Genomic DNA, 26778 nt, shown 5'->3' with positions numbered 1-26778 from the left:
AGGGAAAAGTTGGGAGTACTTTAGCTGGATAATCCTATAGATAATGGATACCACATAACTGTCCACCTTTGCCAGCTTAAACCTTGAGCTCTTCTTATTTGTGAGGTTGTATGAATGCAGGACACAATAAACTCCAGATCAGCTTCCCACATTGGGTCCTGAAGGCAGTATTGCCCCCATTTCTCTTCCTATCTGCTATGTAAACTGTGGTTTTAGAACTCCATTAGCGCATTCAACAGAGGGACGGGGGTGGCGCTGTGGGTTAAACCTCAGAGCCTAGAACTTGCTGATCAGAAGGTTGGCGGTTCAAATACCCGCAATGGTGTGAGTTCCCGTTGCTTGGTCCCAGCTCCTGCCAACCTAGCAGTTCGAAAGCACGTCAAAGTGCAAGTAGATAAATAGGTACCGCTCCAGCGCGAAGGTAAACGGCGTTTCCGTGTGCTGCTCTGGTTCGCCAGAAGCGGCTTAGTCATGCTGGCCACATGACCCGGAAGCTAAACACCGGCTCCCTTGGCCAATAAAGCGAGATGAGCGCCGCAACCCCAGAGTCGGCCACGACTCAACCTAATGGTCAAGGGGTCCCTTTACCTTTACCTTTAGCACATTCAAATCTTGAAAATGTTCCATGCAAGGCCTTATTCTTAGAAACATCGCATGAGATGGTAACCCTGAGTCTGGCCTGGATCACTTCAAACTGAATATTCAGTCTTCCCTCTCTAGAAAAAAACGTTCACTAGAAAACTAGGCATAAAGGCAAAGGGTTTCAGTATAGTAGTTTCCCTGACATGCCCAGTTTCCTAGGATTTTTTTGTATAGAGAAGCATTCTGAAGTGATACAATCCAGACATAAGTTTACCAACTCAACTGCTGTTTTTGTAAAAAAAATAGGCTGCACAAATATTATCTGAGTGCTATTGAAATATATGGTAACACTCCAGTTGGTTTTAATGGATCTAAGTAACATTACAAAAGGATGAAGGGGACACAGGAGGCGCTATGGTCTAAACCACTGAGCCTCTTGGGCTTGCCAGTTCGAAGGCCGGTGGTTCAAATCAACGCAACAGTGATGAGCTCCTGTTGCTCTGCCCCAGCTTATGCCAACCTAGCAGTTGTAAAGCACACCAGTGTAGTAGATAAATAGGTACCGTTGCAGTGGGAAGGTAAATGGTGTTTCCGTGTGCTCTGGCACTCATCACGGTATCCTGTTGCGCCAGAAGCGGTTTAGTCATGATGGCCACATGATCCAGAAAGCTGTCTGTGGACAAACACTGGCTCCCTTGGCCTGTAGTGAGATGAGTGCCACACCCCATAGTTGCCTTTGACTGGACCTAACTGTCCAGGGGTCTTTTACCTTTACCTTTTACCTTTACAAAAGAATACAATTACACTGTTTATATTTTAAAATAAATACATAAAGATAAACCTGATTTCATGCAATTAAGAAAGAAACGGGTAGAAAATATTTTCGATTTTGCTCAAGGATTCATCCATTTATCTAATTTAGGCTGTCTTCTCTTACTATCCCGGAGTTTCATGGGAGGGCCTTTTGACATAATACAGGATTAAAATTCATTTCATGTTAGCGGGAACTTCAGGTGAATGCCAGTGGGTAGGTTATTATTATTTTGTATCTACTTTAATTAGAAGCTTGTGATACTCTTTTCAAGCATAAAACCAATTCTTTTAATGTGTCTGATACTGCTTCTAATTTAATCCACTGTTCTGTAACTGATTTTAATTTTTCATTGGCTTCATTTATCCAAACAACTTAAGGAGAACCTCTGGGAAGAGACTGGGATCATTCTGGTTGTTCAAGAACAAAGAACCTTTATTTAGGAAACAGTAAGGGAACTGATGGGTGCCTCTGAAACCACAGTTGCTGGCAGGTGCCTTAATCTATATCTAGAGGAGCAGATTAGGAAGTAAGGAGCAGAGTCTTGTGGGTCAGGCACTAATAAAGATTAATCTGTGCACAGATACAAACTCCAAGGATTAGTGATGGAAAAGTTTGCATGAACTCAAAAATGAACAAAGTACCTGAAAAATGAAGTGTCTTACGAAAGCCAAATGCATGATCAGCAATAGGCCCAGAGCAACTGAGGCCAAAATATTTGTTTTACACTTCCTACCTATCTACAGTGTTGTCTCAGAGCATAGTTTGTGAGATACAGTTGTTGAACTTAGAACTTTGTATTGATCATGGTCACCTGGTAGCCCTGCACCAGCACTTGACAGATAACTAAGGAGGATACTTACATGAGAGAAGGCTTGGCGACAGACAGTGGGCACTGTAAACATGTTACTGTGAATCTGCATTATTTCGGTGTAGATTCCAGAAGCACTTACTGTAGACCAATACCAGGAAGTTTTAGACTATTGAATACATTACAAAATATTGAGTATGTAGAATAGCAGCCAAGGGAATGCTCAAAATAGATAATAACTTAAGTTAGGCATTTACAAAGCATGTGTTTAATAGAATGGGGTTTCTACAATAAAATGAGATATATTTGTATATCTGTTGAAAGTATTAGCAGGTCTCTATCCTCTGGAGTTTAATGTTTGCAAGCTAAGGATTGGCAAGTATTAAAGAGGTTGCTTTGTCCTGTAATCATAAACATCCACTGGGAAAACTTAATTGGTCATGAGCAAAATTACACTGTAGGACTTCTTCATGGAAAAAAGATATTAAGAATAAACAATTGTGATTAGCTGTAAATTGCTTACCTAGAGAAGGATTCCATGGGACTACAAACAAATGGAGAAACCTGCTTACTCCTTGCCATTACTGCTACATATCCTTAGGGGGTGGGGAGAAGATTGCTATTTCAAATTTAACTGTAAGTGCAAACTCTACACAGATTTCTAGCAACTTACTTATTCTCTTGTGTCGGACTCTCTAAGAATATGATTAAATAGAGCAATGGACAAGCAGACATAGGGTGAATACAGATGATCATTTACCATGTGGTAAGGCACTACAGTGTGCATATAACTACTCGCTAAGCCACTCATTTATAATGTTGTGCTTGGTGGTGAGAACTTATTGCCCATTGTTTCTCTGGATTTCTCATTTAGTTGTGGTTGTGTAATTAGTTTCATGGCTTTGTTGAGAAATGTGGAAGACTGGCTTATCACTGCATGAAGTACAGGTTTAGTTACCACTTGGTAAAATTGTGATCTATACTTACAGTGTTCTTAGAATTGTTAAAAATCATATTCTGCAAAATCCCTGAACCTCTGCTACCCTATAAAACCTCAATCACCCTACACATGTCATCAAGTCCCATGGATGGGATGGATCTTTTTGACCACTGTTAGTCCAGAAGACAACACCTATAATGTCCATACTCTCCAACCTCAGAATGAATAGTCCCCAGGGGAGTTTCGACTGCGTTTAGCAGTATGTTTCCAGCAATGGGAGCCTACAGCTGCACTGTCTTGGCAGCATCCAAGGCAAAATCACTGTTTGTCCCACCGATGAATCTGACGAGTACTCAGACTGCTCATACATTCTCTAATAGTGGCTTAGGGACTCTTTTTTAAAAATGCTGAACGAAGAAGCAGATTCAAATTTTCCTGTGCAATTTGCTCATTAGAGCTACATGTATTTTTCGAATGCTTTAAAACTATTTTCATTTATTCTAATCAGATGTAATGCACAACAACTAGCAACTAATATATGCCCCTTACCTGGGAATATGCTCCCATGAACTTACTTCAGAATAAGCATGCATAGGATTGCACTCATAAGAGCTGGTTAACACAGGCCAGGGGCAAGTGATAGTGAGGGATTTGTGGGCCAAATTAGACGCAATTGTTTGAATGTTTTACTTTATTTTATTTGGTGCAAGGAGTGTGCATATACATATTGGGGCTCTGGCAGGGGCAAATGATTAAATCACTCCCTTCCCTGACATTGGATCTGGTACCTATTTGGATTGGGCTCCCCCAGCTGCAATCTACTTTAAAATAAACATTCACTTGCATGAATAATGTCACATCTGTTTTGGCCCTGAGGGTTTGCCCAGCTGGTATTACCTCTCTACTCCCTCCCAAATTAATTTCATGCTCCCAGAGTTTTCTACGTCACGTGTAAACTTAATATAGCTTCTTAAATATTTTTGTTTACTGATATGTTGTCTGGGAAATGGTTGTATTGGATAAGGGCATCAGGCAGCAAGGGCAAATTTCAAACAAATAAAAAGTTACCCTATCTTGCATACGAATCCATTCCTGATGTGCAGTGTAACCTGATGGGTGTTTACTTAGACATAAGTACTACTGATTTCAATGGGTTCTTTGTGTTCCCAAGTAAGCATGCATAGGACTGTAGCATCAATTTTTTTGTGTCATATTGGTGACTGATTGAAGGGAAAACTGTGAACTTAAAAGTTATCATAGCCTTTAGCAGGCACATTTTACTCCACAGAATTTCCTCTTAATGCTACTTACAGAAATGTGGAGGCACATTTTACTCCACAGAATTTCCTCCTAATGCTACTTACAGAAGTCTTACCAGAGAAATAAATGAGAATTTCAAGCTGAAATGGTTAACACTGGCTATTTTTTTTAAGCCATTCTGTCTATTTGCTTACTATATTATCAGATTGTAGTGAACATATATTCCATTTTAAAGCATAGCTTTATAAGATGATTCTGAAAAGGAGCATATAACTGAACTATTTATATAAATTTTAGTTCCTTCAACCTGCACATTGTACTAAGTGACATCAAAATGAGAAAATCTATTGACCAAATTCACAGCAAGCTTAATAACAAAGCAAGCAAACAAACAAAAAGCAGAAATGTAAACAGATGTATTCCTTGGAACTTTTTCTTTTAATTAGAAGCTTTGAGCAAAATATATTCTTTAGACTTATGTCATAAATAAATATAATCTATTCTACTAAGCTGAAAGGCACAAACTCCAGCAGGGAAAAGGGCAGATAACCTCATAGACATATGGATGTTTGTTCAAATACATGCACAGACCAAAGGAAAGTACGTGGAACAATTAAATATGCAGTCCTGGGAAGTTTTCCTTTTTTTGTTTGTTTTCAAGGCTTTCTTTCTTAAGAACGAACTCGTATGTATTCAGATGTGCTTACAACTTTCAAAGGTTTAAAGGGCTAGAAAAATGTTGGGATTTGATTTTACCTGATCCCATCTGTGTAAGGCAGATGGTTATTGTCTGGATCTCTTGAACTGTAGTCCATGGTTCAGTTGAAGGGCAGTGGGCACAGCATGCATAGACAACTGTATCACTGCATGAGTTAAGCACAGGTCCACTCAAAGGAATGGTGGCTTTGGGGTGGGGGAGGATATTGGATTACATGCAAATCTAAAATAAAAAATAAAAAATTATCCAGCTTAGAGATTCATTACTGAATGAGATCATTGAGATCAAAGTATCAAACAAAAATGCAAATATATTTATCTGTTGTAATACAAGCTGTCTCTGTGAAGCCCTGGAAACATTTCCTGTCCTTACATTTAAAAAGAAAGGGATTACGTGCTTTCAAATGTATTAAATGTTCAGCCTTGAAAATCCCACAGAAATATATATCTATCTATATATATATTCTAATATATTATGATTGTGCCACACTATTGAAAATATTACTCATTAAAAGAGTGTATTGAAACTGCTGTTGAAGTGATATACAGCAAATGTCCAACTCCTAAGACTTGCTGATCCAGCAAAGCCGTTTTATTTATTTTTTACTGGAGGCTTATAAGTTGTTAGAAGGTGTAACATCAAAATCGCTGCTGGTCTGTAATTTTGCAGTCGTGTTATGCTAACAGCCAAATACCACGTCGGTGGAAATACTTAAGGTTAGGAATAATTTTATGTGCATTGCTTATATACATATGAAAGTCAAAGAGAAAATATCATGGTGTTCTGTTGCACCAGGAGCGGTTTAGTCATGCTGGCCACATGACCCGGAAAGCTGTCTGTGGACAAACACCGGCTCTCTTGGCCTGAAAGTGAGATGCGCGCCACAACCCCATAGTCGCCTATGACTGGACTTAACCGTCCTAGGGATCCTTTACCTTTATTTTATGACCCTAGCACGACATCCAATCATTATGAGTGACTATGATGGTGGTGTACCAAGTGACTTCTGCTGATAATAATATTCTTCATGCTTTTCCCCCCATATAGTGGGTCAGCATGTTGAAAGGAGCCTTGGGGCTGCACATTTAGCATGCCCCCTCCAAATCACACTGCTCTTCTTGCCCCCACCATTGCATTGATGTGTTGAGAACAATGTTTACAGCAATGAGCCTTTCCTGGGTGTGGAGGATCCCTGCTTCAACCTTTGTTTGTTTGCTTCTTTGTTTAACTTATTAATTGCTCCAGGGAGAGGTTTCTAGGTAACATACAATGAAACAAAATTAAAACATCTAAATGTGATAATATGTGAACTACAAGTAAATAAAAACAAGCCGAAGTACAACAAAACTTCAAATTCAGCACAGTAATATCAGATTAAGAACCCAACCCAGATACACACAAATACCAATCATTAGAATTGAACAAGAACTAAAAAATAAGTAACATTAAAATGTTAAAAAGTAATTAAAGGGCTTGGGAGAAGGGGAAGGTCTTTGTCTGATGTGGGAAGGATATAAATGTATGCAGCAGGAGAGCCTCCCAAGGGATAGCATCCTATAGAAACTCTTTATAGTTGGGAGGGAAATAGCAGAGGTGATGAAGATGAGTGATGATTTAAGGAGCTTCTTGGCTATCAGTAGCTGGTGGTATTCCATCAAAAGAGTGTTTGAAGGTGTAGACTAGACTGTCTATCGAAAGTTAGCTGTCAGGTGCTCAACCTGCACTTCAAAGCTCACTTCAGGTGGGAGACTGTACAGAGGTCAAGTCTAGAATATTTCCTTACATACTCCCTTAACATTAAGAAATCCTGATTCCTATTCTCTTATTCCTGAGTTATAGGAACCCAATCCTGACCAAAATACATGTCTTGGTTTATCTAAAATTCTAGGCTTAGTGAGTGACAATACTGGCATAGATACAACCTTCAGGGCAATCTGGTTCAGCATTTAATGTGGTACTTGTGTTTTCAGCTTACATCATGGTAATTTGCCAAACACCCAAGAACAGATGTTGCTGGGCATCTTCTTATCGGATTTCTAATGTGTGTCTTCAGCATGGCTCAAATGCACCGTTTCTCTAGAACCTTCTTTATATAGTCATCAACTGGGTGTTTTAAAGGCAGTGAAAATAGTCACTGTTGATTAAGTGGAAAACATTTTTGTTTAGAAGATTGCAATTGCAAAAAATGCTAACATCCATGATAGGCAGAATTACATTAAAAGATTGAAGGCCATTCTTTGGATAAAGATTTTTGCTTGAACTTGAATTTGCACTAACACTTGGGACTCCATACATGGTTAAATACACTTTGATGCAGATGTGTCAATTGGACAGTGGTACCTCGGGTTAAGTACTTAATTCGTTCCGGAGGTCCGTTCATAACCTGAAACTGTTCTTAACCTGAAGCACCACTTTAGCTAATGGGGCCTGCTGCTGCTGCTGCTGCTGCGCTGCCGGAGCACGATTTCTGTTCTCATCCTGAAGCAAAGTTCTTAACCTGAGGTACTATTTCTGGGTTAGTGGAGTCTGTAACCTGAAGCATCTGTAACCTGAAGCGTATGTAACCCGAGGTACCACTGTAATATGAAAACTTCAGAAGCAACTTTTACTTAAGAATACCCCCCTTTCCCAAATTAAGTTCAGAAAGGGAGCAAAAATTAGAGACATGTTCCATAATGTTTTATTGGAGTTTACAACTGTTTTTGTTTCATGACTCTTTGATAATTACAATTAGCTATTTATATTGTAACGTTATATATGCTTGTGTTCTAGCTCTTAGAACTAGTAAAAATTGTTAGGTGGATTATTTTCAAGAGTAAATGATACAATATTGCGGCTTTCTTAGCAGCTGGTTCATTTGGCTAAATCAGGGGTCAGCAACCTAAGGCCCATGGGCCACAAGCAGCCCACAGGGGTCATTTAACTGGCCCCCGAGCCGCCCCCGAACCGAGCCACCTGCTGTGCTGTGCTAAACCAGTGCAGCACAGGGACTCACTTCCATGGCGCCGGAAATCGCGTCTGCACAGATGCTGGAAATCGCGGGCGCGCTGGAGTGAATCGGCCCAGGCGAGGTAAACCTTGCTGACCCCTGGGCTAAATGCACACCCTGAAAATCAAAGCAACATTCTAAGCAGGACTCTCTAGCAGTCAATGTTGGTTCTCCATCCCTAACCTAAATCTCAGCGATGCTCAGTGTTCAGTCTGAAAAAGCTGTTTTTTGAGCAGAGATTTCAGAGACATTCCCCAGGTGGATATCAGTGGGTTTTTTTAATCAAAAAAATACATATGAAATCACTGCTTGGCTTTGTTTCCAGCTGACAGAACACTTCTGTATGCATTTACTTACATTTAAATGGAATTTGATTCCAAGTAAATGTGTTTAGGAATGCAGTGTGTGTCTATCTTTGCTCAGTTCTAAAAATCCCAAAGTGTTCTTTGGCTGGAGAAAGGGACATTCCTTCTCCAAGATCTGGCACTGAGGAAGAAAATCATCTGTGACACATGTGTGGAATCCTCTTGCCACTGTAGGACAGCTTTCTCATCTCACTTTTTTAGGTCCCAGTGCACTGGGGAACAAAACTTTGCACAGTTCTATACTGGTTTTTCAAAAATAAATAAAATGAAACTTTATGCAGGGGCTTCCTTTGTTCTTTTCTCTAAATAAAAATTGGGATGGTTGGGGAAAGGTTAGAGAAATCTGACAGGAGTGAAAAAGAGGGTTAAGGGGGTAGGGATACAAGGAATAGGTGGGGATGAGTAATTTTGTTATTTTTACAAAATGAATGAAACGTACATTAACAAGATTGCTATTTCCACATGTGTACACACATACACAATCCAACCACCCAAATACACAAGTATTACATAAGACTATGCAAATATTTACTGCATAAGGCAAGTACTATAAAGATCAATTAGACTTCATGCTCTTTTATGGATTATATAGACTCTCTCTCCGTGTGTGTGTGTGTGTGTGTGTGTGTGTGTGTGTTCTGCCCTTGTGTACAAAAAGAGCATTGGAAATTTAAGATGAGTTTCTTGAAATTTATTAGTTATGGTTGAAATCTCATTTGATGAAGCCATGTTTTAAGAGAGACTTTCTGCATGTGATGTCTTGGAGGTGCTGAACTTAGGTTCCCTTCCACTGGAACTAAACTTATCTCTGCCCTACTCTAGTTTTTAACAGGTCAGGATGCGACTCTCATGAACTACTGCAGTACAGACAACACTTTGGACTCTGAATTTGCCCACCTATTGGGAGAGCTCAGTGGACCATTCTCTATTTTTACAAGCATTTTTCTTCCACAGAAGCCATGTCTAAGAATTTGTGGTTAATATTATGATGGACCTTAAAGAGCAAGGTGCTAGCAAGAGTTCTCTTCCTTCCTGTATTTGAAAAAGTGTAATGGTTTTTCTCATTAATAAGGACCCCTCTGGAACAGACCAAAGGCCCATCTTGCACAGCATCCTGTTTTCACAGGGGTCAACTAGATGCTCATGGGAGTCCACAAGCAGAACACAAGTGCAACAGTATCCTCCCAAACAACAAACAACATTTAGCAATTTTTGGCTGACCAACTTCACCTACAATTTTGTCCATTACATTGGGCAATGGCCAGGCCTCAGTACCTGCATGAACAGAGCTTTTTCTTTTTTATCTGGCTTGATTCTAAAAGCCATCACCACTACATCTCTGTAAACTTACAGGATCAATCCCCTACACATTTTTTTTCCTAACATGAAAGAAAGTTGAGGAGACAGTCCAGTTATAGCATGATTTCCTGTTGTGAAGGAATGATGTAAAAATAGTGTACAGTATTACCAGGCTTTTGAGATAACATGCTGTTATTTTTACTTTCTTAGATGTTATCTACTGAAAAGAGTAGAAATTGTTTTAATTGAGAGCTGTAGTTGGATCCCACACTTTTCTATGAACATTTGTAATAAGGAACCATGTGTGGGCAGAAGTATTTGCTTTTTCTCTGGACCAACTCTGCTGTTCCTACAGGGAAGTCATGCTAGCTAAGATGGAGCCAAGCAGATCCTTTTTACAAATGTTATCGGAGTACCATGAATTTACTTTGTCCACCAAACAACTGTCATTGGTAGGATGCAGCGGACAAAATCTGCTTTCATAAAATCCATGCTGACTGAATGCAATCTTACTTTTCGCTCATTAAGCTGCATTAATTGAGCCCCACATCAGTGTTTCCATTACTGTACCCAAAATCAATGCTGAGCTAACTGGCTTGTAATTAGCAAGGTAACTTTCGAAGCAAGGACTATTGATAGTATGATAACAGTTTGTTGCAATGGCATTATTATTTTTTATTATGTCAGAGGCTTAATGTACTGTGAATCCAATTACGAACTTTGATGTTTATTAACTGAGGACAAGGGAAACTGTGCTCTGTAGCCACAACCCAGTAGGTCACTTGTGCATATATATGACTTTATTGTCTCTATTCTAAATCTGCTCTTTGGGGGAGGAGGTGTTTATGTATTTAAATTTAGATGCATGCTTAAGTCCTTTATCGAACTGGGGCCTGGATTACTCTACTTCCTTCCTTATAGCTTAGAAACTATGTTTTTGCCGTTTGTTTGGATTAGCTTCCTTATCTTACATTCCTTTGCCACTTCTAGCTCACTAGTCTTATGTGCATCTTTTATTTCTCCAGCAAGAGACATTCTCCTAATTGGCAAGAATACAGAGTCTTTTACCAAAATGCCGCCAAGTTCCTTCATTTGACATTTAATCTAAATAAGTAGACCTGGAAATCTTCCTGGAAGTAACTTTTTTTTTTTTTTGCAGACATAGCACAAAAAATGTATATACACAAGAATCAAGCCCCCCCCAAAAAAAACGTTCTAAGGATTTTTGCACTTATCACCACATTATAATAAGATGTAGTTACTAGGCAGAAGTTCTTCCCCTACTAGTAGTGACTTTTTTGTGTGTCTGCTTAGAAATAAGATCTGCACATACTTTTATAAAATACTGTGGAGATGAGCATTCCCCATTCAAACACAGCATCCACATGTAGAGGGGCCCCACTCTCTAAAAGAGTCATGTTTTCATTGCCTTACTATGCCATCCAGGCAACAGAACAGCCTAGAAAACAAGAAGTCTCCATGTATATTTTATATCTTCCTCCAACCAACTCCATCTGCTCAGTTTTTAAGCTCTACAATTTGTAGAACCCCTTAGAGCGGGTTGGTTGGTGAGACACAGGCTGCATACACACCATACATTTAAAGCACCCCCACAAAAAAACCCCCACAAATCCTGGAAAGTGTAGTTTAGGATTCCTAGGACCCTTAACAAATTATAGTTCCCATGATTATTTCTGTGTGCACTTTAAATGTATAGTGTGTATGTAGCTACACAGATCTCCCATTTCCTTAGAGGGACATTGTGGAAAACGTGCAGCACAAAGCATTTTTTAAAACAACAACAACACACAAATATTTCCAATAAAACAATTCCAAAATAACATATACAGCATAAATGTATCTAAACAGTATAATGATAATAGTGATATATAACAATGCAAGGTAATGAGGAGTTCTATATTATATTTTTTTGCAATTCCCTGATACTTCGGTCATATTGGGAACAGTACTATCCTTAAAAAGTAGTACAGTGGTACCTCGGGTTACATACGCTTCAGGTTACATACGCTTCATGTTACAGACTCCGCTAACCCAGAAATAGTACCTCGGGTTAAGAACTTTGCTTCAGGATGAGAACAGAAATCGTGCTCTGGCGGCACGGCAGCATCAGGAGGCCCCATTAGCTAAAGTGGTGCTTCAGGTTAAGAACAGTTTCAGGTTAAGAACGGACCTCTGGAACGAATTAAGTACTTAACCTGAGGTATCACTGTATCTCCCAACTCTGTACTGCTATTACAAATTTGAAGGAATCTTTCATGAGTCACATATTTGTGTATAAAACAGGTAGTCAAATGGCCTGATTAGGTTTAAGTAAGCTTACTGTGTTCCTATTATGGGGCTTCAAGGCATATTTTATCCTCCCTGCCTCTGTCCCTCTTTGTTTAATATCCAGTCTGAAAAAGAATTTTTGAGATCTTGAAACTTGTTTCTGACACTTTGGTTAGTCCTGACCATGTCTCTCCACCAAATGAACCACTATAGTAGGGCTTCTTATCATTCTTTACCAGGGCTTCTGGGTCCTTAGTAAGGTCTCAGAACCCCTGGGAAATGCAGTTTCCCAGAAGTCTTCTGCCTAAAGTACTGCTAAGCATGGTCACCAAAGTGGGTGTCAGGATTCCTTACTAAGTACAGTGGTACCTCGGGTTACAGACGCTTCAGATTACAGACTCCGCTAACCCAGAAATAGTACCTCGGGTTAAGAACTTTGCTTTAGGATGAGAACAGAAATCGCGCGGCGGCAGCGGGAGGCCCCATTAGCTAAAGTGGTGCTTCAGGTTAAGAACAGTTTCAGGTTAAGAACGGACCTCCAGAACAAATTAAGTTCTTAACCGGAGGTACGACTGTATTCTAAACTTCTAAACTCTGAACATCAGCTGCATCACTAGTGTGCAGGATATTTAATTGTGGGTACATTATATATACATCAATAGATGGTAGAAAAGCAATCCTGAAACTGCCCTGATCTTACTTTCCTGAAGGTTTCCAGAGCCCAAAGGAGTCACTGCACTCACTATATAGCTTTGGAAATTCCACAGGCACTCTTCCCCTGAAAGTTTGAGGTGCCTTAACCAGAAAGTGCGCCACTCAATGTTTTCCCCAAAGCCAAACTCCCTTCAACTTCCTTAATATTACAAACTCTTCCCATCAGCAGCATTGCCCCCCACTCCTGCAACCCAAATGTCCTTTCGTACACTTGCTGTTACTTGACGTTAGGCAAGTTGGCAGCATTAAAAAGTACACAACCCTGTCAGTTTCAAACAATGCATGGGGGGGGGCCTCCCACTTCCTCCTCACTTCTTGAGGAAAAAAGAATTAAGGCTGGCATCTTTCGCACCAGCTTGTTCCTCCAGAGCAAAACTGCTAATCAGATTAAGGTGCAGTAATTGTTGATTTAGTTAATTAGCAGGAGGGGTTTATTGGGGGAGGGGTCAACAAACGGAGCTGGGAACAGAGGGAGCTCTTGCGTGTGTCTTTTTTGTCGTTGTTGCAAAGTGGGTGTTTTGGGGGGTGGGGAGGCTTCTGCCCCCTCCTTCTCCCAGCCCAGCGCCTCTCTTTCCCCGCTTGCCTCTTACTTCGCAGGCACCCTAGTTCCCAGCACACAATAGCAGTATTTCGCCGAGAGCTCCCCTCACGCCCTCCCTCCCCTCACCCCCCTGCCTGCCTCCCTCCCTCCCCCTGACTTCCCTAACCCCTGCTGCAGGCACAGATTTGTCAGAGCCATTCAGTTGAGACTGATTATGATTGCAGCAGATGGGCTGGATTTGACAGCCCCGATCCTAAGCAGTTCCTTCAGGGCGGCGCGGGGAGTCGATAGGCCCCGGCCGCGGAACCAGCAGTTCCTGCACACGGCGGTGGCCGCCAGAGCCCCCTCCGCGCGTCCCCTCGAGGAGCCGCCGCCGCCGCCGCCGCGCCTGAGTGGCTCCCCTCCCCGCGGCAAGTGTGCCACCTTCCCACCCCGCCGCCTGGCCGGCCCTCCCCAAGCACATGCGAGGCGGCGGCGGCGGCGGCCCTGCCGCAGCCCGACAAGGAGCGCCAACTAGAGCCAGCCCGGCAGCAGGAGCACAACAAAGCGGAAGAAGCGGCGGCGGCGGCTAGAGCAGCGCGAAGAGGCGAAGGCGGCTGATGCTCCGGGGGCCCCTCGCTGCGCCGCCGCCGCGGCCATGGGAAGTTTAGGAACTCGGGGCCCGCCGACGCCGCCAGCGACGGGCTCCTGCAAGGCTCCCGGAGGCCCGCGAGGATTATAGAGGCCCCGCCCCTGGTGCGCGCCTGCTGCAGAATGCCGCTCCGGAGAGCAGGTAAGAGGCGGACGCCGACGGCGGGGCCCTCCTCGGGCCTCACCTCTCTTTCTCACCCCCCCCTCCCCGGCTTCCTCACCTGCTCGCCTGCCGGCTTCCCGCTCCAGTTCTGGACTGGACCCCGCCCTCTGGCGTGTGTCCCCCCCCCGGGCCGGCGTCTCCTCCCCTTCACTCCTGGGTTAAGGGCGAAGTACGGGAGAGAGGTCGTCGGGGGGGTGTGCAAGCCGGGGGGCGGACTTGTGCGGGAAGCAAGATGGGAGAGCAGCTGACACGGGCATGCATGCTGTTTTTGCAGAGGTTCACGCGTGCAGTGCATGCATGCACGCGAAGAGGCCGGCTTGCGCGCGGGCGCTTGGTGGGTGCCTCAGTTGCATGTGCACGGCGAGCGTGGGCAAGTGCATGGGGGCGAAGCGTGCTGCGTGCGTCGACGCCAGCGTGGGCGGCAGCTGCTCCGCTTCGCAAGGTGATTTGGATGGAATGCCCTTCTTCCCGACAATGGAGCATTGGGGAGATGTCGTTTGTAGGTGTAAACACGTGCATCTATATGTCTACGAGTGTGTCTTATTTTCTCCTCCTGATTATCTGTAGGAACTCATTTGTCTGGTCGTTTGTTCTTTAACCGCTATGCAAACCGGTGTCACCCTCGGCACACATGCTTCTGTGCAGATTAATGTACAGACCCTAGGTCTGAGCAGCAGTACTAGCCGGCTGCCAAGTTCTCAACAGCCTGTACAGGACTAGCATTGCTGTTAAACATGTGGTGAGGGGGCAACATGTGGGGCAAGGGGAATGGCAGCCAGACAGCTGCTGCATAGCACTTTGGCGAATCGGGATTAAGCACAGTGGCCCTGTTGATTTCCGAATGGACGGAGTAGTTAAATCTACAAATAGGAGACACTTGCTTCTGTCAACTTCCTGCTGTTGATTCTGTCATTTGGAGTTCCTCCTGCTGCTGTCACTACTCCACCAGTTTTCTGAAGCTCCTGCAACTCTTGCCCTTTTCTTGTCCTTTTATAAATTACTGCCGTGGAATCTTTGCTCCTTCTGGCCCAGCATTTCTGTCCTTTCTGCTTTTTGTTACTGTTTCCATTTCTTCCTGCTGCTATCCGTTGCCCTTTCCCTTGCCTCTCTTTTTCCTGTTCCTTCTGCTGTCCCTGCTCTGCTGTCCCATCTGCTGCTGCCCCTCTTTGGTCACTCCTCCTTTTTGCTGCTGCTGTTGCTGGAGGAGGAGAGCCCTACAATTGTATGCTCTGTTGCTACTGGCAACTGCATGTACCGAATTGCTACGCATCCATAAGCAGCTTAATTCTGATTGATAGCAGAGAAATATGATATTTTTTAGGATGACCAAAGAGAGAAAGGGGGGTGGGGAAGAGAGACCAAAGCTTTCTGTGCTCACATGTGTGTGTGTGTGTATTTGTATATAATTTCCATGATTCAGATTTTTTTTAATCTTGGGGGTTAATCCCAGCGGCTTCCTCCTTGTGATCTGGCTGGTTTATCTAAGCAGTTGGTGTGGTTGCAGTAGACCTTTATTTCTGCTCTTCATTATCTATGCCTCTGTTGGTTCAGATAAATGAAGCTTTTCAAGTAAATTTACTTCTGTGCTTGAGCACTGAAACCGACCTATCTTACTGACCCAGAAGGATTCTTTAAAGCTCTCCGGAAGCAATTTGTAAAGAAACCAGCTCACTCCAGATAATAGAAATATTAATTTCCCTTTCTTTCCATCCTTTCTTTTCCTGCCCCTGTTCACCTTCTCTTTAAAAAAAAAAGCTACTTTCCCCCAAGTGCTGGAAGGGATATGATCAATGCAATTAAATATCCCACATGATCTGGTGAGGCATTAATTACACCATATGTGTTTTGTGGGTGATGGGGCTATAAACTGTCCAGCTACATCTTTAAACATTTTAAAAATTTTTTGCTAAACAGCGAGTTTTGTCTATGTACTGTGACTTTGAGTATTTTAGTATAAAATGACAAAAAGTTGTGCCTTTTTACTGTTGTACCAAATTCCCAACAGCTACTGCATCTAAGCTAAGCAGCAAGCACTACTGTGTGTGATGATCCTCATGCATTGTAAACATCACTTGGTGTATTCATGATTCTATTGGTTAGAGTGCTAAAGGCACAACTGTAAGTTTACATGATGTTGTATTGCAAGCCTGCATGCTTAAGCTTCCTGACAGGCTACTTTCATAAGTGACAGAACTACTTAATATTTTAGTGATATTTCGCTACATGGATTTGGAACTACTTTACATGTTGCATTATAGAAAATCAGTCTAAATGAAAAAGAGGAACAACAATTGTTTAATCACAGATGCATTTTATTCAGAGCGTGCTGGTTAGTGATGGAGAGCTTAAATTGCACGGTTAGTTCTTCCAACAAGTGCAATTAAGCATAAATCACAGTGAGAACTGTAGTGTAGCTATCATTTAATCATATATCATTAAGGAACCAATCAAACTATGGCTTTTTGTGGGAATTGGAAAGCTGTGGTTTTGAAGATAGTTGTTTCATCACAAATGAAATATTGTCTAGCATGTCTTCCTTGAAATGAATTCCCTCATTTCTACCAGTGAGCACACATCATTCTGTTTATGCCAGTACCATCTAACCTAGTCCATGAACATGGCCTGTTTTCATCCCTGCTTAATTACTTTGCTTAGACCTGCTATTCAGATGTCATTATATACTCTCACCCTATTTAGCATACTTATGACAATTGATACATGAACTGGTTTATGATGTGCAAGAAGCGGTTTTATACAAAGTTAGGCCACGCGTCCATTTAGCTCAGTATTGTCTACACTGACTAGTAGCAGTTCTCCAGGATTTTGGGCAGTGGACTTTCCTAGTCTCACCTGGAGATGCTAGGTATTGAACCTGGGACCTTCTATATGCAAAACATCACCTGCAGGCCTTCTCCATAAAGATGAGTTTATGGAAACTCTCCTATAGTCTCCTCCTATACAATACACTTGTTTGAATCCAACTGTATCAGTTACTGAAACCCACCTTTATTGTGTTTCTTGTGGTCTGTCTGTCTCTCTCTCTTTTCATCCATTAACTCCTTGGCATATATTTGGGAATGGAAGGGCTGATACAAGACTATAATTGTTATTATTATTATTATTATTATTATTATTATTATTATTATTATTATTATATTTTATTGGAAACTGGGTAATGTCACTTTGGGGACATGTAATTTCAGATGCCTATGCTGTGAGCAGCATTGTGACAAGTCATGTGTTGCTTCTAGAATGAACATTTTTACATTACTGCACCTGATATTTGTTTTATAGTTACTCTTAACTGTGTTTTTGGCAAGATGTCACAGTACTGTTGTTCTCATAGTTGTGTTGATGAATAAATAAGTTGGCTGAAGGTATCACAAGTTTTGCATTACTTACTTACTTACTTACTTACTTAATTAATTAATTAATTAATTGAGAGCCAGTGTGGTGTAGTGGTTAAGAGCGGTAGTCTCGTAATCTGGGGAACCGGGTTCACGTCTCCGCTCCTCCACATGCAGCTGCTGGGTGACCTTGGGCCAGTCACACTTCTGTGAAGTCTCTCAGCCCCACTCACCTCACAGAGTGTTTGTTGTGGGGAAGGAAGGGAAAGGAGAATGTTAAACGCTTTGAGACTCCTGAAGGGGAGTGAAAGGCGGGATATCAAATTCAAACTCTTCTTCTTCTCTTCTAAATATGTTGATTCCTTTACTGCATGGAAGCATACTTAATTTTAGTGTCCCAAGATCAATACTCTTCAGGAATGAGCTAAACATTTTAGACATAGAGTTGCCTTCCCTATTTGCCTTCTGTATTCACTTGTAGTATAACACAATGGCTCAGTTTTCATGTCACCATAAGGCAAACCATGGCAAACTGTGAACAACATCATCATCATTTTATTTGTATGCTGCCTTTCCACAGTTAAAAACAATGCTCAAGGCGGCTTACAACATGACAAGATTTACATAATTACAAAAGTCATAAGCAATAAATAAACCACATCAAAAAATACACAACCAAATGGAAAACAATTTCCACATAAATAAAAATCTAAAATTAAGAATATAGCATTAATATCCCAGTTTTAAATGACATAGGTAAAAAATAACAGCAGTTTAAAGAACACACACACAAAACAGAGCCCTCTCTGCCCAGCGGCAGCAGTTCTTATAGGCCTTTCAGGCCCCTCCCTAGACCAGGTGGTGAGTGGCAGGACTGGGGCCCTCAGGCGCTCAGCAGGGGAGTCCTCCTGGGTAGCAGCAGCAGCAGCAGCAGCAGCAGCAGCAGCAGCAGTTCTTATACGGCCCATCAGGCCCGGCCCAAGGCAAGACAAGTTTCTTGGTACACAGGGTGAAGATTGTGGCCACTGATTGCTGCCTCACTACTAGGAGCCAAGCCAAACCATGACTTGGTTTAGCATTACATCCAAATCTGGGACCATGTATGTCTAGCTCCAAACAAAGCATGAGTGGCGAGCCACAAACAAATCTTGGTTACAGCTTGTGGTTTGTTTGGAGTGAGACCAAGCATGAGCCTGACTTCAGAAGCAATGCTCTTGATAGTGCAGCAGCAGAAGGACTGTAAGAGGACCAAAGTGGCCACGATTTTCAAAATGTACACCAGCACACTTGGCTCCTTCATGCTAAACAGTAGTTTGGCATTGTATAATGTGCAAACCACGCCAGGTGTGACCTCGTTGTGCTACTCTCCCCTCCTTGCACCTACTTAAAGTTATTGGCTGTCAAGTGTAGGGAAATGCACTATACACTATGCAAGTCACATTGCACATGTTCTAGCACACATTATGAGGAAAAGAGGGCAAAGTAACATAGAGTAGTGGCAATACTTTGTTCTGTTCCTTTGTGCGGAAGTTATGTGTGTATTGACTGTGAGGCTGGTCCTACCTTTAGGCAAAGTGAGGCCATTGTTTCAGGTCATAGGTGCTTGGAGGCTCCCTGGATATATGCAGGAGCACCTTGACTATTGGAGGTGCCACATGGTCCATTCTGCACCCCATAGTTTTTTCTTCTGCTAGCTAACCTGGAAGATTCAACTTCCAGTCCAGTTGGCATTGTGGAACGATGGCAGTGCCATTCTGTTCTTTATCACAGGCGTAAGTTTGTTTTGGCCTTGCCGTGATGGGCTACACCATTCTGCTTCAATCATGTGCTCATCAGTTGGGGATGCTTTGCATGTTGAAGGTCCCAGATTCGCTTGATAGAAAGAGACATGGAGATGATAGGATAGTCTCCTGTCTGAAGTGTTGGCAAGGTGCTGCCAGTCAGAGTAGACAATACTGGGTTAGATGGGCAAATAGTCTGATCTTCTGTAAGATAGTGTCCTGTGTGCTTCCTCCATGAGCTGGCAATGCTGCATGTTTATTCAAGTTCTTATCCTTGCCATAGAAAAACAATGGATAATACACTGTCACCATGGTCTCAGAGTGGCTGAACTGGCAGTTGTCCTGTTTGTTAACTTTTTTTCTTTTTTTAGTTCTGAAGCTGTTGCTATTTTGACATTATCTAAAATCCTTTGAGGGGCTTGTTTTTGTTTTTGTTCTTTAATAACATAGCAGCCATAAAATTGTATTTATATATTCTCAGAGGAATATCGTCTATCTTTGGATTCCAGGTTGCTTGGAATGATGAAACGGTTATTTGGTTTGGAAGCTGAATGACATTGGCATCTGTCCCTGCTATAATGATGGGTGATGGATGATAGATGGAAATTAAACTAAAAAAATCTTAATAGAGCAATCTATCCTCATAGGCAGCTTTCTCTGTTGTGATTTGCTTATTTTATTGCTGTTCTTCTTCAGAATTGATCTCAAGGCAGTTAATGAAACAATTAATAAAACTAAGTTAAAAATATAAAATCAACAACAAAACAGTGATTATAGTAACATAACAAAATTTTTAGTAGATGATATAATGATCCCTGATTTCTATAACCTTGGGCAATCTAATCAGTTATGCCAAAAGTCCTGGGACAGCTCAGTTGGTAGAAAATGAGACTTAACTTGAGGGTTGTGGGTTTGAGCCCATGTTGGGCGAAAGATTCGAGCATCACAGGGGGCAGGACTACATGGCCCTTGTGGTCCCTTCCAACTCTACAATTCTATATAAATGAAGGCTAAGTAAATGCATACATTTTCACCTGTGGTTGGAAGCTTCAAAAGGTAAAAGCTGTTGCACCTCCATGGGGAGAGAATTCTACAGTTGAGGTGCTGCTACAGTGTAGGCATATCCCATATTTCCATCCAGCAGGCCATTCCTGCTATTGATATTGGCTGTCAGAGCCTGGGCTGGATGATTAAAGAAAATGCACTCTATCAGTTTCGGTACTGTGATCGTCAAGCTATGGAAGTGCGGAGTAATTTCTTCTCTTTGGTCTGAATTTAAAAACTTTTTTTAGTTCAGGACTGGCTAACCTGTGGTCCTCTAGATATTACAAGTTGTCTCATCACTGGCCATGCGGCCTTGGACTGATGTAAGTTCAGTGGACTTGACTAATGTGGATATATGCTTATGAATAGTTTTATTATAGATAGGGTTTGTCTGTGTGTCTGTGTGTGTGTTAACAGTGGTACCTCTAGTTAAAAACTTAATTCGTTTTGGAGGTCCGTTCTTAACCTGAAACTGTTCTTAACTAGAGGTGTGCTTTCACTAATGAGGCCTCTTGCTGCTGCTGCGCCGCCAGCACACAATTTCCCTTCTCATCCTGGGGCAAAGTTCTCAACTCAAGGTATCTCTTCCAGGTTAGCGGAGTTTGTAACCTGAAGCGTTTGTAACCTGAGGCATTTGTAACTCGAGGTACCACTGTGTGTGTGTATATCACACTTCTTTAGAAATAATTTATTAATTGCGGGTCTCAAAACAGTTTACTAGCATAGTCACTTTCATTTTTCTTCAGAGCAGATGGGATAAAAATTTGTCCTGTGCATCCAAAAACAGATGCATGATTTAAAATATATATTTTTAAATTGTTGCTAAATTTATGTCATACATTCATACATAATTTTATTTGTATGCCACCTTTCTGCAGTTCAAACTATTCTCAAGGCAGCTTACAACATGAAAAGAATATGTAACTACAACATAACAAAAGTAGTCATAAACAATAAATACAACTTTTTAAAAAAACACACAACCAAAGTGAATGACTTCAGTATAAATCACAACAAGATCTAAAACAAAGATACAAAAAAACCAATCAGCAACAACAACCCCTCCAACAGTCCTCCAGATCAAGTGTTTGTTCAGCAGCCTAAGCTTTTGTAGCTGGAGTCAGTCAGGCCCTGCCCTCACAAGCCAGGTAGTAAAAGGCCTGCAAGGCAGGGAGCAGGTCTTCTAGGATTCACAGCCAAGATGGTCTTGCTGCACCTAGTTCCTTTTCAGCATTTGAGGGGTAACCCCTTTCTTCCAATATCCATTTTGTGCTTACAATTTAATGTCAAAATAGTCCAAACAGAAAGCTTGTAAATATAATTTATTTAAAATAACTTTCAGCTCTGGATAATATCCTTGTTTCAAAGTTCATTAAGCATAAGTTTCAATTTAGTACAGTCATACCTCGGGTTACAGACGCTTCAGGTTGCGTTTTTTTGGGTTACGGACCGCCAAAACCTGGAAGTACCGGAACGGGTTACTTCCAGGTTTTGGCAGTTGCGCATGCGTATAAGCGCTAAATTGCGCTTTGTGCATGCACAGAATCGCAACCCGCACATACGCAGATGTGCCGCTGCGGGTTGCGAACGCTGCGGGTTGCGAACGTGCATCCCACATGGATCACGTTAGCAACCAGAGCATCCACTGTCTTTTATATGCAAGTAATTTAACCCAAAGGATTGCCTGCATACGTTTCTCGCCAAATTATCACCTGTGGAAGTAGAAGCTCTGTGGTCTCCTAATGTCCGTGAATATGGAGCCATCATGGGACTTTTCTGCTAGCTAACAGCACAAGACATTGTGGGAACTGTTTGATGTGTAGGACTTTTGCCTGACAGGAGTTTACTTAAGGTTATTATACTTTGTTTGGGGATTTGTATTTGCCAGGCACTATTGCATTTTTAGTTCCAGGCTTCTCAGAGTTATGGGACAACGGGTCAACAAAAATTACTGTGGGATTGTCAGATGTGACAAACCAGATTTTCAAAGCAAATAGTTCATAATTGATAGCAATTTAGCATTCCTTTTTATAGGACTTGTAATTGCTTTTAGTGGTTCTGTTTTTGACTTCATCTGTAATGCCCATCCTGGTATCATGTTTAATAACAGCATTAAAAACAAAACACATGCTGATTTATCATGAGAAAGGTCTGAAGATATCCTCTGAAGTCCCGCAACTAAGCACAGTCCACAGTGGCCTCATGAATGCTCTATGTGAAAGTGCCTCTCTTCATTCCTACTTTGACCCAGATGTTCTCCTCTTAGCACAGTTGGCAGTGGGAGAGAGGAAAATACCATGATTTGTCAACTAGCTGGAAGAAAATGGTTCTGCCCTGCTTTTGTGCCTCCAACAACAGTGTAATATGCATGAATTAATCTGTGTAGACTTCATAAATTAGTGGATGAAGCTTTTCATAGTTATGGAAATTACAACAAGCACAATCACTTTGTAAGTGCTGTCCATCCATTTTAAGGTAGAAATAAATTTGCTCTTGCAGCCAAACAAGATGTAATGCTGAAACCAGTCATCAGATCTTTTGACATTGCTTTCTGTGCTTCAGAGCAGCTGCAGAGGGGATTGCTTACTTGACTGGGGAAGCAGTGCTGGGGGAGTGTTTATCTTGTTGCCCTTCTGAATGACATCCCTAGTCTATTGGTTCTCCTGCTAAAGGAGTACAAGCACCTCTTGTTGCTTTGCACAGTGAGACTTGGTTAGGGTACATGGAGTCCTTAATAGCATTTGGGCTGTGGATAATTGATTTAGAAGTCTTGTATGAAGTAATTTTCCCCCTTATCCTTAAATGTGTTGACTCATGAGGTTTTTAAATATATTATGTGAATGCAAGTACAAAAGGTAGAAAGGAGGTGCTCTCCTAGGTGTGGCGTCTTCTGTTTGTGCAGACCAGGTGTTTTTCCAGACCATCACATTTTTTCCTAATGTGATCAGGGTGCTCCTGAAAAAAATGCATAGGTTCAAAAACAAAGGCAGCATTTGATTTGTAAGTCATATCGCAGTTCTATATTCCGCTGTTGCTGCAGTATGGTGTAATGTTGACATTGGACTTGGAGAGGCCCGGGATTCCATCTATGCTTGCAAACAGGTGGGTGTGCTTGGATGAGTCACAATTCTCAGTCTAGCCTATGCTCATAAGTTGTTGTGAGGATAAAGGGACAGAGAAGTTTTCCCCAACCAAATTTGCCACCTTACACTTCTTAGACTCTAAGGATTCTTTCCTTTGGAAGTTGGGTCAACAGATTTAATGGTGGCACCTTTGAGTGACAGGTGGCCAGCCCTGTCCACTGGGGGGGGGGAGCTCAAGATCTGGCCAGCCAACTGGATCCTATTCTGTATCCCTGCTGTAGATAAAGAGAGAGAAAAATGTGAGTAGATTAAGTAATAAGAGAGTGTTAACTTTGCTAAAGTAAGTTTTCAATAGTTACCTTTAAACGATCTGGGTAAATGCTTATGCATTTGTGTTTAAGGTGGGGGCATCAGTGTCCTAGCTAGGATCCCATGTATCTATGATCAGTGTCACCAGGGCTTAATTTAAACCTCAGGATAACTTGTCTTTAGAACTCACCCTGACTATGTGAAGGAGAATGCTGCTGTTTAGAGCATATGAAGTATTTTGAGAAGCACACTCTAGGGAAGGGTCAAATACTGTGGCCTTCTCACACGATGGGAGACTCCAGAATTTCACCTGTATCATTAGAAACACTCAATATGGCTCTGAATGTCAGTTGCTGAGGAACAAGACAATTGTATTCATATTCTTCTTGAGGGCTTCCCATTGGCATCTGGTTGGTTACTGGGGGAACAGAATTTTAGACCGGATAAATCTTTGGTCTGATCCAGCGTGGATGTTCTTAAGTAAGCATTGAGTAGCTTTTGGGCCTGTGTAATTTTTTGGAATCTAGTAAACAGAATATATTGTAGAAGCAGAAAGTTCCTTAGCAAAGTATTTGCTACCTATCTTTGCCTCATGAAAAAGTGGCCTGTTCTCTTTGTTTTCAAACAATCAGATCAAAATGTGATTTGGAATGCATTCATAGCACGGGTTTCCCCTCATCAACTTGAATTCACTCAGGTAACCCCCAAGTGATATTCCCTAACACTCACCGAGCCGGCATGCCGAGTGGGCCTTGCCTGAGAAGCAAGGTTGAGAGCTTAAATTTCTTGTCGTGCTGGGAATCCCAAGTGAACCTGGCACAAAAAGAGCTCTGGGACTGGTAACAATGTTCTTGCTACTCTGCTCTACCTCTTTTAGAAGGCTAACTGGCTAGCCATGGGGCAGCTCCAATGGTAACACAGTTTTGGCTGTATGTGGGCCAACTATGTGCTAGCGTTTCAAACAATACAGGCCCAATTGAAGCAATTTGCAACTTTTTTGAAGCGAAAGGTCACTGTGCAAACTTGGCCTTCTTGGCATGTGAAGTCTTTGACATTATTTAATTATTAATATTATTAATAGTAAAAATATGTGTGTGATACATACTTTCATACATTCATTCATATAAGATAGTGCTGCCAGCCCTTAACAATCTAACTGTAAAAAAGAAAGAAAAAACCATACAAGATGACAGTGTGTTGTTTCACTCATTATTGAGATAAGTATTCCTGTGAATCACAATTACAGATGCAGTTAAAAAGTAGGAATAAAGGAAAATATGAATTACTGATGTGTTTAATGTGAGGTCCTTTAAATACTCTGAAGCATATTGCAAATGCTAAGTATTTATTTGTTGTAGAAATTATAGGAAAAATAAAATGTGAAGTTGAAATGTGTGTGAGACGGGCCAAACTTGATGGGCTGAATGTTAACAAAGGTACATTTTGAAACTTTATTGTTAATAGCTATTAAGAAGCAGTAATGAATTTGTTTGTCTTCTCAACATTACTATGAAGTGGGACGTTATTACAGACTTGGCTTTGCATCCTTGTTCAGTCACCATCCTCTCTTGGTGACACTGAGGTTTCTCTGTTTAGTGTGCTTTACAGGGCTCCTTTGAGGACCAAATGGTGAAAACCCCATGCATTAATGTATTTGTTGACTTATTTCAAGGATTTTTACCCCATTCTTCAGCTGAAAAGGCTCCCAGAGCATCCTATATTAAACTGCCCTACCTTCTGATAACTTTGAGACCTTAAATTGAATTCAGAGAAGTATATATTGCAAACATTCTGAAGGGGTACTCATATTTAGATATCTGTAAGTCTCTAGTGGGGAAGGAAACTGAGGACCAACTGTTGAAAACAATTAATTTTTTTAAAATCCATGCTCTTTGATTGTGATCCACAGATTTCATTAAGACACTCTTGTTGACTTGGACATATATGAAAAAGGGAAAGAATCAGCTTTGCTTGTCAGCAATCAGAGAATCCTAGAATTGTAGAGTTGGAAGGGACCCTGAGGGGCTTCCAGTCCAACCCCCCACAATGCAGGAATCCTGCCCACAGCCATCCCAGGCTGGGCTCGAACCACAAACCTTCTGGTTAACAGCCAGATGCATTAACCCAGTGTGCCACAGAGATTTTGTATCTCAGCAGAAAAAAGTGCATTGCTTTCTATAAATTAATGATTATTTGCTTACTTTGCACACCCGGAAATAATTATCTTCATCTTGTCTCTGAGTTGCTGCTTTTAGTTTTTCCTTTAGGTGAGCACATCTTTTCTATGCCTGACTAATGCAGGTGTTAGGAGCTAATGAGTCTCAACAATCCTAAAACTAAGGATTATGTTGTGTTGCTATGGGAGTTGCTAGCTCTGTGACTGGCAGTGTGCAATTAAAAAAAACATACATTGTTTACAAATCCATTCCCATGTTCACATCTTACTGAGTGAGGCCATAGAAAACAATAATGGCATTTACTGAAGTATATCTGAAAGGGTCACAGTATAAGTAAGTTTTAAAGTAACCTTAAGTTGCTTTCCATTTGATTAACTGAGCATTAGAGAGCAGTGTGTCACAAATGTCATTATTATGATTATTAATAATAAGAATATATAATTTATTATTTATACCCCACCCACCTAGCTCAGTTTCCCCAGTCACTCTGGGCGGCTTCCAACAAAACACTAAAATACAATAACCTATTAAACATTAAAAGCTTCCCTAAACAGGGCTGCCTTCTGATGTCTTCTAAAAGTTTGGCAGTTATTTTTCTCTTTGACATCTGGTGGGAGGGCATTCCACAGGGTGGGTGCCACAACCAAGAAGGCCCTCTGCCTGGTTCCCTGTAACTTGGCTTCTTGCAGCGAGGGAACCGCCCAGAAGGCCCTCGACACTGGACCTCAGTGTCCAGGCAGAACGATAGAGGTGGAGATGCTCATACCTTTGAGATTAGTGTATTCTGATTATTTTCAAGTGTTTTTCAGATTAGCACCCGCCCTATGGGGCCAAACTACACAGGATGTTAGAATGTGTCTTTTATTTTACTGCACACATTTTTCTTTTTTAAAAAAATACAAATGATAGCTATTGATGTGTGTGT

The 26778-nt window shown here is 41.6% G+C and overlaps 1 protein-coding gene and 1 long non-coding RNA gene across 9 annotated transcripts in view; one reads left to right on the top strand and one right to left on the bottom strand.

Moving 5' to 3' along the window:
* Positions 1–14271, bottom strand: part of LOC128421924 (uncharacterized) — a 72818-nt gene extending 58547 nt beyond the window's left edge. For all 3 annotated transcript variants that reach the window (XR_008332404.1, XR_008332402.1, XR_008332403.1), the window contains exons 1-2: positions 14171–14271; positions 5161–5344 (exon numbers count right to left, since the gene is read on the bottom strand). This is a non-coding gene — a long non-coding RNA (uncharacterized LOC128421924). The remainder of the gene's footprint in view (positions 1–5160; positions 5345–14170) is intronic.
* NCKAP5 (NCK associated protein 5) overlaps positions 1–26778 on the top strand; it is a 558169-nt gene that overhangs the window by 190000 nt on the left and 341391 nt on the right. For 3 of the 6 annotated variants that reach the window (XM_053405171.1, XM_053405148.1, XM_053405205.1), the window contains exon 1: positions 14391–14554. The exons of 2 other annotated variants lie outside the window; for them this stretch is intronic. In XM_053405171.1, coding sequence (XP_053261146.1) covers positions 14406–14554 — 149 coding nt within the window. In that variant the 5' untranslated portion in view covers positions 14391–14405. Of the gene's footprint in view, positions 1–13473; positions 14092–14390; positions 14555–26778 lie in introns of those variants that run through there. One more of the 6 variants, XM_053405178.1, reaches the window with a different exon arrangement.

This window comes from Podarcis raffonei, chromosome 1 (genome assembly GCF_027172205.1).
Source record: "Podarcis raffonei isolate rPodRaf1 chromosome 1, rPodRaf1.pri, whole genome shotgun sequence".
Classification (NCBI taxonomy): domain Eukaryota; kingdom Metazoa; phylum Chordata; class Lepidosauria; order Squamata; family Lacertidae; genus Podarcis; species Podarcis raffonei.
Note: the sequence above shows the minus strand (reverse complement) of the source record. Positions and strands in the feature narration are given on the sequence as shown.